Source organism: Actinia tenebrosa, unplaced genomic scaffold, assembly GCF_029948245.1.
Source record: "Actinia tenebrosa isolate PJP-AT-01 unplaced genomic scaffold, QUT_ActTen_1.0 PGA_scaffold16__25_contigs__length_10494907, whole genome shotgun sequence".
Taxonomy (NCBI): Eukaryota; Metazoa; Cnidaria; class Anthozoa; order Actiniaria; family Actiniidae; genus Actinia; species Actinia tenebrosa.
In genome coordinates, this window is record NW_028292576.1 from 6,996,188 (window position 1) to 7,008,815 (window position 12,628).

General features: G+C 36.2%; 2 protein-coding genes across 4 annotated transcripts in view; one reads left to right on the forward strand and one right to left on the reverse strand.

Annotated features, from left to right (window-relative positions):
• Nucleotides 1–917: 917 nt before the first annotated feature.
• Nucleotides 918–10,706, reverse strand: LOC116302176 (tetraspanin-17). The gene is made up of 8 exons (XM_031711401.2): nucleotides 10,548–10,706; nucleotides 8,676–8,864; nucleotides 7,932–8,006; nucleotides 7,326–7,421; nucleotides 6,455–6,565; nucleotides 6,189–6,236; nucleotides 4,944–5,060; nucleotides 918–4,127 (listed from the first exon to the last, which is right to left on the reverse strand). The coding sequence occupies exons 1-8, from the start codon at nucleotides 10,617–10,619 to the stop codon at nucleotides 4,044–4,046; spliced, it is 792 nt and encodes a 263-aa protein (XP_031567261.1). The 5' UTR covers nucleotides 10,620–10,706; the 3' UTR covers nucleotides 918–4,043.
• A 456-nt stretch (nucleotides 10,707–11,162) lies between these two features.
• LOC116302178 (tyrosine-protein phosphatase non-receptor type 13) overlaps nucleotides 11,163–12,628 on the forward strand; it is a 63,704-nt gene continuing 62,238 nt past the window's right edge. The window contains exon 1 of one of the 3 annotated variants that reach the window (XM_089031296.1): nucleotides 11,163–11,318. The gene's annotated coding sequence lies outside the window, so the exon portion shown is untranslated. Of the gene's footprint in view, nucleotides 11,319–11,656; nucleotides 11,843–12,628 lie in introns of those variants that run through there. The other 2 variants (XM_031711403.1, XM_031711402.2) reach the window with 2 other exon arrangements.

A 12,628-nucleotide genomic window follows, 5' to 3' on the forward strand; every position in this document is an offset into this window, starting at 1 on the left:
AAAAGATATGCTAGGGGCAAGAGCTATGTGTGAACTAGAATTTTGGAATCGAGATATTAAAAAACCGAAAATAAATGATCGGGTAGAAATTAGGCTTCATTCGTGGTCTCTGCCTTTGAAATGAATGTTAAGAATATATTACGATTATGCATGGTTTTCCAAAGATGTGAATGAGTAACATGCAGCTTATAGCAGCACCCCCTGGCACCTACCACACCAATTGCCACATATACCTATGCAGCTTATAGCAGCACCCCATGGCACCTATCCCACCCATCAGCACATATCCATGCAGCTTATGGCAGCACCCCATGGCACCTATCCCACCCACTAGATATACCCATTCAGCTTATAGCAGCACCCCATGGCACCTATCCCACCCATCAGCACATACCCATTCAGCTTATGGTAGCACCCCATGGTACCTATCCCACCCATCAGCACTTACCCATGCAGCTTATGGTAGCACCCCATGGTACCTATCCCACCCACTAGGTATACCCATTCAGCTTATGGTAGCACCCCATGGCACCTATCCCACCCATCAGCACATACCCATTCAGCTTATGGTAGCACCCCATGGCACCTATCCCACCCATCAGCACATATCCATGCAGCTTATGGCAGCACCCCATGACACCTATCCCACCCACTAGATATACCCATTCAGCTTATGGTAGCACCCCATGGTACCTATCCCACCCACTAGGTATACCCATTCAGCTTATGGTAGCACCCCATGGTACCTATCCCACCCACTAGATATAACCATTCAGCTTATGGTAGCACCCCATGGCACCTATCCCACCCATCAGCACATACCCATGCAACTTATGGTAAAACCCCATGGCACCTACCCCACCCATCAGCACATACCCATTCAGCTTATGGCAGCACCCAACGGCAACAACCAAGACTCTCGCGCGTCATTTTATAGAAATTATTAAGTGCACAATATTCTTAAATACATATACATTTTGATCTAGAGATTATCTGTTGAATATCAAAGAAACGCAACATGATTTTTGTCAAATAGTTAAACTAGATTTCTTATTCTTCAGTCTCGAATCGCCTGTTCGCCTACAGGGTTAGCCTCGATTTCCTATGGAATGACTTTGAATATTCATGTGTTCCAGTGAAGGTCTGTGGAATCTCGAGTTTGCATGGCTGAACTTGTGCATTCTTTACTTTACTGTTGGTATTTGTGAATATTTGGACACTCGACTAACCCTGTATAAATGAGTTTGTGATCAGTGAACACAGCGGTGTTTATCGTTCTACATAGATAATATATACAAGACAATTTTGTGGTGTAATTAATAACCCATACGAAATGTCAATCAACAATTTTCAAGAAGCTCTAAGGCTGTGGGAGTACAATCCTATAATACTTGTTTTAGGGTTGTGTGGGGCTCCAAACCCTACTGCTTGATAAGCTTGGCCACTAGCCACATAAGGATCATAAATTATCATAAACATAATCGTAAAAGTGGATGAGAATTTTTCATTGATTATGATTATGTTCGTCTGGCAAGGCTATATTTGATACAATGCATTCCCACTAGGAAATATTAAGCAGCATAACAGTTTTAACATTGTTTTATGATTATGATTATGTTCGTCTGGAAAGGCTGTGTTTGTTACAATGCATTCCCACTACGAAATATTAAGCAGCATAACACTTTTAACATTATGTTTTATGATTATGATCATGATCATTATGTCGCTAGCTTGGGTACTATACCAAGTCTTGGGGTACGCCACAAGGGCGGATCCAGGGTTTTTTGAAGGGGGGGTCTCAGGGGTAAATTTTGTGGGCAAAGGAATCCCAGTCGCATTTTTACCACAGGAAGCCCATTTGACCTCAGGAATGACAGGGGGGTTGCGACCCCCCCGACCCTCCCCCTGGATCCGCCCTTGCGCCATAGTTCTGATGATGGCATCAAACATATTCATCATAATAAGCCACTTCCAAGATATGCTTCACTTATGACGCTCAACGGTTTCATTACGAGGATACGTGCTAAACAAATCACTGAGCATTATGCACGAAGCCTCACATGTGACAAGTGAAGGATATCTTGGGGTTGGGTGAGTATACAGCTATTGTTGTTGCATGTTGCATTATATTTGTATATAGTTATACATACAATGTGATTGGCATGAAATAGTACGAACACTATAGGGTTTAAGAACTACAGTGGAACATGATTATCCTACTGTAAGTACAAGTGATCTCTGCTGTCTTATTTATAATAGATAAATTGGATTTCAAGAATCTTACACATATAACATCTTACACTGGTATAAACAGTACAGAAACTAGTTTAAAGGTTGACATACCATAAATCAAGTTGCGTACATGATGTGAAACACTAATTACTAAATAGTACAAAATAGTGTTAATTTTAAGTTTTCTATTATTTAAAAATAATAGAAAACAATGGAATTAGCATGAAATTGTGCTATTCAGTATTACTAAAGTTTCACGGTTATATTGTTTGCACTCTACAATACTGTAACTGGTTAGTAGCTGCCGTCAAAAAATGGCACTGGGAGAGGAGGAGAGGAGGAGAGGGTGAAAACCAGGTCAGCCCTCTCCATAGTGTAAGAATAAAATATTCCATCCTTTCTCCTAGTTATCATACTACTCAAACTAACAGGTATTTTTGGCCAATATATCTATTTCTTAATGATCCACCATACTCCCTTACTCCTTCCCCCCCCCCCCTCTCTGTACGCTTTCCACTAAATTTATGACCAAGAGAAAAATTTAGTCTAGAAGCAAAAGAGCTTTCAAGTTGCGATGCAAATTTCATGGGTCCATGATAAAGTTAGGCTCAGATATCTAGTAGATGGGGTTCTTGCAGCCACGATACTCCCTCTTAGAGTATCGCAATGGCACAAAACCCAGGAAACTGGAAATCTGAGTCTATGATAAAGTGCAGCAAACCAGTAAAAATCTGGTAACGCTTTTAAGTTCAACACAGCTAAATAAATCCCAATAATAATGAATAGGGAATCAAAGTGGTAATCCCAGCTCTGATATAATTGAAGTTGAAATGACAAACCCTTAAATCATGACAATCAAAAATACTATATGGCATTCATGTTTGATTATGGTTTGCGTCAGGATTATGTAATGCCTATGATCTGAAATGTTCTCAAATTTGTAAGAACAAATGTATGTTGTAGACATGATATGTGGAGGAACCTTAGTATCTTATTTTGCTGTGCAATGCAAGAAACTAATCAAAAATATTCATTTGATATATAGCATAGAAGGACAATTAGTCATTCCAAGGTGAGGAAAAAAACTGGGTTGTTGGCATTGCATTGTGGGACTGTTTTAGAGGATATATTTTGTTCCCTAAAACAGTCCCACAGTGCACTACAATGCCAGTTCGTCCCAGTTATTCCCTCAACCTTGAAATGGCTAATACCAAGCAGCTGAGTTGTAGGGGAATAAATTGAATAACAAGTGAATTAATTTTCCCTACAGTACTGCTGCTGTGAAGCCCCCTATTAATGTTATTAAGTGGATTTACGAGAGTGCCTCCTGGATAGTACTGCTTAGTTATTGTGTGCATACTCCAACCAGGACCACTTTGATAAACTAGTATCATAAACCAATCATATTGCGACATTTAGTTCAATATTTTTTACCAGCCAATCAGATAGTGCATCGATATTATAAGAGTGAGAATATTATAATCTGATTGGCTTACACTGTTATCAGTTCAATCTCTGTCTGGTTTACGGTTATCTGATTGGTCAGTTTTTATTCAAGTGTTCCTGGTTAGTGTGTCCACACAGTAAGTTCTATGAATCATGTGAAACACTTTCTGGGCCTGATTGTATGAAGGGTATATATTGCTATCCAATGAATAGATCCTTATCTAGTGAATAAAGTGATGCTGTTATCCAATAAATTCATTCAGTGGTTAAGATTTATTTGTCGGATAGTGATATCCACCCTTCATACAACCAGGCCCTGATATATATGTATGATATAATGTTATGTATTTACAAAAAGATTATTATTAGTGTGGATAATCCCTGTTCCATTTTGCCTTCTGCATCTTTATGTCTGACATCAGGCTGTTAGCAAAACAAATGCCCATTATCTGAAACAAAAAGTAGAGAACAAAACCCACTGAGAAAGATAAACACAGAAAGTACCTAGGGAACCTTGTTGAATATGTGCAAAAAAGTACAGAATAAAACTAACTGAGAAAGATAAACACAAAAAGTACCTAGGGAACTAATATGTGCAAAAAAGTACAGAATGAAACCAACTGAGAAAGATTGTAAACAAACAAAGTGCCTTGAGGACCTTGTTGAATATGTGCAAAAAAATAAAGAATAAAACCAACTGAGAAAGATAAACACACAAAGTGCATAGGCAATTTGCAACCTTGTTGAACATGTGCAAAAAAAAAAAAAAAAAGAGATGGAAATGGTTTGGTTGAATACAAACAACATTGAATCAGTCTCAACACTAAGGTCAATTTTTTCATGACGAGAATAAGAAGCAGAAACACAAGTCATTCCAGCTATTCTTGGATCTTGGAATGACCTATCTTTCATTGCTTTTCGCCTATTGCATATTGCCTATTGCCTATTGCCATTGGTGATGACAACGTTTTTTGAAATAGGTGTATATATCTTAAGGTTAGGGCTCAAAATACAATATTGACTGGTCAAAAGATGACCCCTGGCCAAAATCAGACTTTTTCTGGCCAAATGCCTATGATAGGTCATCATGCCAGGCTATTGACTATGGGGTTATGAGGATGCAATATTGAAAGAAGACAACCCACACACACATAGAAAGTATTTCATTTGGTTAAGCAATCATCTTACAGCCACAAAATCCTTGGTAAGTCTAGCTAATCTTGGTTTCAAACTATCAAAAGTATCAAGTATAAAGAACAAAGTACCTGTAAAAGAGCTACCCCAACAGCCGCACCCCCAATTATAATCATGTTCTCCTTGAACCAAGTCTTGACGGCCTCCACACATACTGTGGTATAGATGACTTGGCCTCTTTTAGAAGTCTGTGGTCAGAAAGGGTTTAGCATTTGAAAACAGCTTGGAATTTAAGATAATAAGCCTTTTCACAGTTTAAGAATCGATTCCACTGCGCATGTGATTTTATCCCGAATTTCTACATTCTTTTGTCTAAACCTTCTTTGTTCTTAATTAAACAAAAGAAGGTGAGAAATTCGGGATAAAATCGCATGCGCAGTGGAATCGATTCTTAAACTATGAAAAGGCTTATTAGGAGGTACACTTGCTCTATCAAAAACCATACTCCGCAATAGAGCAGTTTTCGCATGACTGTGAAAAGCTCAGCGCCTTAAACATGCCGTGCCGTGACCGTGATGTTTTCTAGAATTTTAATTGGCTGATTGTTTTTTCTCTCACAATGTGATTGAGTGTGCATTGTCAAGATTGTATTTATGCTGTGAGCTTTTCATACACCGAATCGAAATATGGTGACCAATTTGAATAACTATTGTTCTGCGCTGACTAGCGACTGACTAGCCTTGTGTTCATGTGGAAACATAAAAGCATTTTCACATGTATAGGAGGCTATTCAGTCGCTAGTCAGTGCATAACAATAGTTATTCAAATTGGTCGCCAAATTTTGGATTCAGTGTATGGTCACACCAAAACTGCTCTACAGTCAACTGTCGTTACAGTAGACACTCTCAGGACTGTCTGAAATAGCGAGAGTTATAATAGGGTGATTTCTTTGTTTGCCAAGGATTTTGCTCCTGTCCACAATAGCGAGGTGTTGGCAATATCCAGGTGTTTGCAAGGCAACAGTTGACTGTATTCATAGTTTACAAAACAGAATGCAAAAAAAAAATCCATTAGCAAATAGAGCTTCATATTGGTAGGCATATTAATTTCTTTAGTTTCCCTCTTTACAGTTCCCTGCACCATCTTGAAAGGTAACTGTGCCTGTGCATCAAAGTGAGCACAGCGGTGACCTTGCAATAATAAATTATTATAGAAACCTTTTTTAACCCCTTGGACAATTATTCATGTCTTTATCATTGCAAGGTCACTGCTGTTATCAGATACTGTGTAATATTGTTTGTGGGACAAAATTTTAATTCAACTCAGGGAAAACTACAGCAATTTATGGGGAACCATTAATAAGATGTCAGACTTACACTTTTTTCTAATCTGATTTTATATCCACACTGCCTGTTGATTATATCCTGTTAAAGAAAGAAAGAAGAAAAAAAAAGAAGAAAAAAAAAGAATTAAACTCATCTTAATATATATATTTGATCCATGAAAGAACTAATACAATCAACAACATATTATGGTTAATAAGCATTGGTGATAGGTGACATGCTCTACAGCTCCCAGCGTGTTAGCACAGAGACTTTCATTCACATTTTTCTGATTATATATTTTAAAGACTGCGACAAACCTCTTTACAACAAGAGAAAGGAACTCCACAGCTCTCAGACCCTGGTGATGAACAATTAAAGTAGATATTCTGATCCCAGTCATCCACATCTTTTCCTCCACAGCATTTGAACTAAAGGAGTCAGAAAAATTTAACAAAGAAAGTTATAAAATAACTGTTGTGAATGTTGCATTCTGACTGGTTTGGAGCGCGTGCTTTATGGGAGCACATTGCACACGTGCCCACTTTCCATTGCTTCATTCCTATCTAAAATAACAGTTATTGTAATTTGTATTTTCTAAAACAAATTAAAAAAAACTTGCTTGCTGTGCTGTGTGCAGTCATAAAGCACTTGGGGATTGGCAGAACACTCAAGAAGTGTCAAGAAGCACTCCGCTACGCCTCATGCTTCTCCTAACACTTCTCTCAAGTTCTGCCAACCCCCATGTGCTTTATGACTGCACACAGCATGCGCGCGCGTTTTCTATTTCTTCAATAAATGTATGAATAAGATGTTACAGGCTGCAAAAGGATTGTTCTGGGTTTTATTGATCATAGACCTTGTAGGAAAAAATAAAGGAGGAAGATACAAGTGATACTCTAAACAAAACACACAGGATGTCGAAAAAAACACAAGAGAAGAATAAAAAACCACAATGCAAAGTGGTTTCCAGCTCCTCAAGATAGTGTTTTCTCAGTATCCCAAGTGCTTGAATATTGTCATTAGGAGTATATAGCTTTATATCTAGCTCCAAGGCACATCAGTCAAATCAATATTAAAATATTTTACCATTCAACTATTCACTTTGTGTTTTGTAGTTCTAATCGATACTGAAATATATACAATTAAGTAAGGTGCAATCGGCACTTTACATGTAAATTTTTCTCTTACTTCTTGTTGTACTCCATCAATTAGATTTTGTAGATCATAATTGTCTCTGTACTTTTTTATGGCTACTTGCAGCTTATCTACAATAACTTCTTCAACCTGAGGCCAAGAAGAAATCACAATTAGAGCAATAATATACAAGTCATATGCAATAGACCTCCTCGGCTCTGAGGTAATGTTTTCCCATTTCAGACCATGTGTCATTCCCTAGAGTATCATTTCTTTGTTTAAGGTTTGCGATCGGTTGCACATGAGAAGACACAAGAATATGTATACAACAAAGAATATTATTCAATGGAATGACACATGGTTTGAAATGGGACAACATTACGCTCGAGCGCTCCAGAGCCAAGGAGGTCTATTATTAAAGTTTATACTTATTCATTTGTCTTATGATTGTGTCAGTAAGGTGGACCACAATGCTTCGACAGCTACTGCTATTACCAGCCTAAAGAGGACTAGCAGTAAGAGTTTTGAACTGAACAAAGATGCATAGATTTGTTTTTGTTCCCAATGCTCCGCTCCAGTATTATTCACTATTTTGTACAGATAGCTTCAATTTAAGAGAATACTGAGTACAGCGTGCACTCTATTATGGTACAAACTAACCTTATCTTGGAAGACGAAAGCTGCTACTCCAAGGCTCAATTGAAGGAAGAAAATGATGGCAAGGAATATTGAAAACTATGTCAAAACAAATATAGCAACATAATTAGTTTTTTACAACAATAAAGCTAAAAAACTCACTTTTTTGAACAACCTATAGCCTAATGCAGGCAATGACATTATAGGCATGCGAATTTATACTATATGCCGTATATGCACTGGTATATGTGTGCTTGATTAGACAGGCAACAACATTGATTGAGTTAATCATGATGATGCTGCAGAGTTGTGTTGATGTTTAACCCGTGGAGGAAATATTTCATTGTGTAATGTATGCTGAAGGTAAAGATGTGCTTAGAGAGGCAACAATCATTGAGTGGTTTTAAATCAAGTTGTAGAGTTGGTGTTAACTTTTAACAAGGTTAGTATATATTACCACAAGGAATTGCCAGGGCAATACTACATCCATGCTTTAACAATTTTGGTGTTGTTGTACAATAGGCAATGTGCACAAGCATGAATCTTTAGCACAAAGCATTGTGGGGAACTGAGTATTTCACAAACCAGGACAAGGAAATCAATAGAATTATCAGGAAAAAAATTACTCTGTTATTTTTGTCTGTTGAAATACTTACAGTTTCATAGAAAATGTTGAAAAAAATTGTCAGAAGAATTTTTGGTAAGTACTCGGTTTCCCATCATGCTTTGTGTTAGAGATTTGTGCTTGTGCACATTGGCATTACTTACAAACTTCAGTAGACAAATATTTTCTCTCAAAGCACCAATGCATCCACTGAAGCCCAATATGAACATTATGGCCCCAACAATAATCAGGGCAAAGGCAGGATCTGTTAGTACATCGCTAAAGAACTCTTGGTAGGCTGTCTTCTCAAATCTGGCATATAGGCCAATGGATATCATAAGCCCTCCAATGAGCTGTAAAAAAAGAAGACATACTGTAAACTTATGTATTTCATGTGTGTTCTAGTTTGTGATTGCATTATGGTAACATGTGAAAAAGTTTTTTCTTTGGGGGGGTCAGGGGATAAATACATATACATACAGATACATATACAGTATATCAAACTATATGAAACCTAAATATGTGAATAGATAGAGACCCTTTGCAATATTTCACTTTAAGAGGCACTGCATAACTAGAAAATTCAAATTTTTCTGAACAATGAATATGAAATGTTCAATAGAAAAACGATCATCAGGAACAATAAACATCAAGTTTAGTTGTTTTTTTTTGAAAATCTGAACAACCTGATGAGAAATTTAGGATTGTTTAGGTACAATCTTAATAATTGGTATAAACTGCATTTTTTTTACCATGAATGCACTGTATACTAGCTGTCGTGATGCTGCTTTAATCCTTACTCCAACTCTATAAACCTTCATAATACCTTTCAGAGATATTTTCAAAATACATAGCATTTCAGCTTTTCAAGTTACAAAGATGTTGACTATCTGGATTTTCAAACCATAATGTCTGTTTGTTTATAGCTCAAAGAGGAAATTTGTCAGAGGAAAAGAAATGTGAAATGTCAGCCAGTGACGTCAATAACATCTGCTTGCATTTCGTCCAGAAACGGACCTAGCAATAGTTCACTCCCCTCTCACCTCTGGGGTTACTGGTTCTTGTAATTCTCTTAGTTGGCATTACATGTGAAAAGAGTTTGTAAGGTCTCTCCCTAGATTGGAGGGCTTGTCTTGAACCTTGAGATATAAAGTTTTTTTCCTTCCACAAAACCTTACCTAACTAAATTCAAATTGATAAACTAACAGCTTGCTGTGTCCTGACTTTGACGTTGTTGTTACAAGGTATCAATAGCATTTTAAATGCTGGGAAAAAATATAATCTAGGGAAGATGTACTGTAAAATACTTTTATCACCAAGCAATATTACGAAATTGTTATCATAAACTCTTCATGGGCTTACAAAATGTACACATTGACCTACTATAGAGTGTGAAAAGATGGATGATGTAGTTTATCCAGTGATATGTCATGCACCAATAAAAACAACTGAAGTTTGATTAAAAGTTTTAAGAATTACGTACACCACCAAAATATACGATTAACAAGAGTTTCTTTGTTAGAATGTTTGGCTGAGCAGATCTGTGGTTATTGATCTGTATCGACAGGTACGTGATATTTCATAAATTAAAGCAGCTCGCTTATAGCTTTTATAGATTGGTTTTGAAGTTTAAAAAAAAATTGTAGTGTTATTCGTTAAAAGAATGTAAAAAAGTATAAAACTGTCAAAAAATTGCTGGTGGTGACAAAAAGAAAAAAGGATCAAAACATTCATCGATTGATGACAAAATCATTTAGGGATAAACTCTTACGTAAATTTTATGCTTCTCTAACCTCAAGGGTTTGTAATTCAGTTCAATCGTATTCACAAGTATTGAATAAATCAATGTCTAAGAACATATGTTTAAAATAATGTTTCGATTTCAAACAAAACTTCTAGTAAAGGTGTTATTAAATTTTATTGAGTTGGTTAAAAGATTTCCGCAATGACCAAATTAAAACATCACGTCGTTCATGCCGAAGCAAATAAGGTGTTTAATGTCAGTAAAAAAAACACCAAAAAATGATTTTACTCACCCAAAAGAAGACGTTGAAGAAGAATAATAAGTACTTAACACATAGGCTAACTTCGGACCGTTCCCTGGGCATCTTGGATGCTGTTTTTATAGAGAAATCTTTAGACAAACATTACATAGCAAAATAATAACACAACTGGACGTCTTTGCTCTGTTTGAAATGCGCTGGGTACCAGTGCTTTGTCTAGCAATTACACAGGACACCCAACTTCCACAATCGGTTCATATTTCTTTCTATTCTATTTTATTATTTTATTTCTCCTTTTCTTTTAACTTTACTGACGTAGTGAGTTGGTTTAGTACTAATGTCTTTTTTATTTAAAAAAATGGTTTTAAGTTTCAAGCAAATAAAAAAAATAAATAATAATGATAATAAAAAAAAAAACGGAAAGCGAAATATCTTGAAATCGGATCGTAAGTAGTTTCACATCACTCAATTATTTCTTTAGTTTATATCGCGAGAAAAACAACATAAGAGTAAAATTCATTGACGAGTTCTCACATGAATAGATCGAAAATTCGTTTAAATATCAGGTACTCTGGTGACGTCGGAAGCCTCTGAATCAGTGGGGTGACGTAGGGGTATGGAGTGGACGGCGATAACATTCATTAAGTATTATTCATTCATGATACAGAATGAAAGGAATGGACCTGACCCCCTAATGTCTGCCAATAATCACAGCTAATTCGATACCGTCATTCATGATTGAAAACTGTTATTTTTATAACAAGCTGAACAATATATAGAAAAGAAGAAAACAAGAAACTGAAGGTACGAAGAATGACTTAAAGAGAGGGAACTATTGAAAGCAATCTGAATGATAAAAATTACGTAGGCCGAACCGACGAAGGAGTGAAATAAAGAAAAAAAAAAGAAAGAAAAATATTAGAAAGGGTAAAAAGAAATAATGAAAAATTACCCAATAGATGAAACCAAAACATCCAAAAACCTATCTCTTTTTCGTTAAAATTGCGATTCCAAACTAAAGTTACAATGAAAGTGAAAGAAAACATAGAAAAAATGTGCGCATTTTCACGTAAAAATGTGAGTCAGTCATAAAGAATCCAGTTGTCCTCACGTGACTAGTATGAACCAATCAGAGGGACGTCGTTAGGTCGGTTGTTGTACCTTCATGGAGGCAAGTAATTCATGAAGTTCGTCTGATGAACGAATGTTTGGGTCCAAAAATCCTTCAATATTTATCGTTTCCTAAACTTTTAAGCTTCGTAGTTTTGCAAGCAACATTTTGAGTCATATTTCTATCTATAATCATCTCCTTGGAAGCCTTCTGAGAGGTAAGAAAAGGTTATTTTTGGTTTATGATTGAAGTGGTTTACGCGAATAAACCGTCTTTGGTTAACAAAGACCACAGAGTTTTTAACTAAAGGTATCTGAACTAATCAGATATTAACTTATAGATTTGAATTCTTCTGTTTTATTTATTAAAGTAAGGCCTTAAGCATCGAATTTTAAGAAATCGGAGGCCAGATCGTCTGAATTAGATATTACAAAGATATAAAAAGCCCGCCAAATCGATATTCATGCCCAAAATATTTCGTCTTGTTTTTATTTCGAAAAGATAAAATTTCTTCTTTATTTATCTCGGAAGTGACTTATACCAACAGCACTCAAAGAACTTGAAATATTTTATCTCTAAGTATTACATTTTAAGCTTGAAATATCCTATTTTTATTATAGTTAAGAAGCTTAAATAGCTCTAGGCTCGATCGTTATATACAAGCTAAGTTTACGAGGACGTACGTAGGTACGTTGCAGACTTGTTTTGCAGGACGTTTTGCTCTGATTTAATCGTTTTTATCCTATCCTGCAGTGCTATTGACATCTTATAATATACCTCCACATTTTCTCTTTAAGATCGAAAAGATACTGAACAGATGGTTACGCAAGTTTTTAGTAATTTTTAGCTTTTTGTCCTTCATGGAAATTAGCACTATTGTTTCACATCTGTGTGTATACTTTCATCTTTTACAAAAGTAATTGTTTACGATCATTATCATTCAGGCGTAAAGCATTACTTAAGTCAGTTATTTCCTTTAGAATTGCCTCCATACTAAGGCATG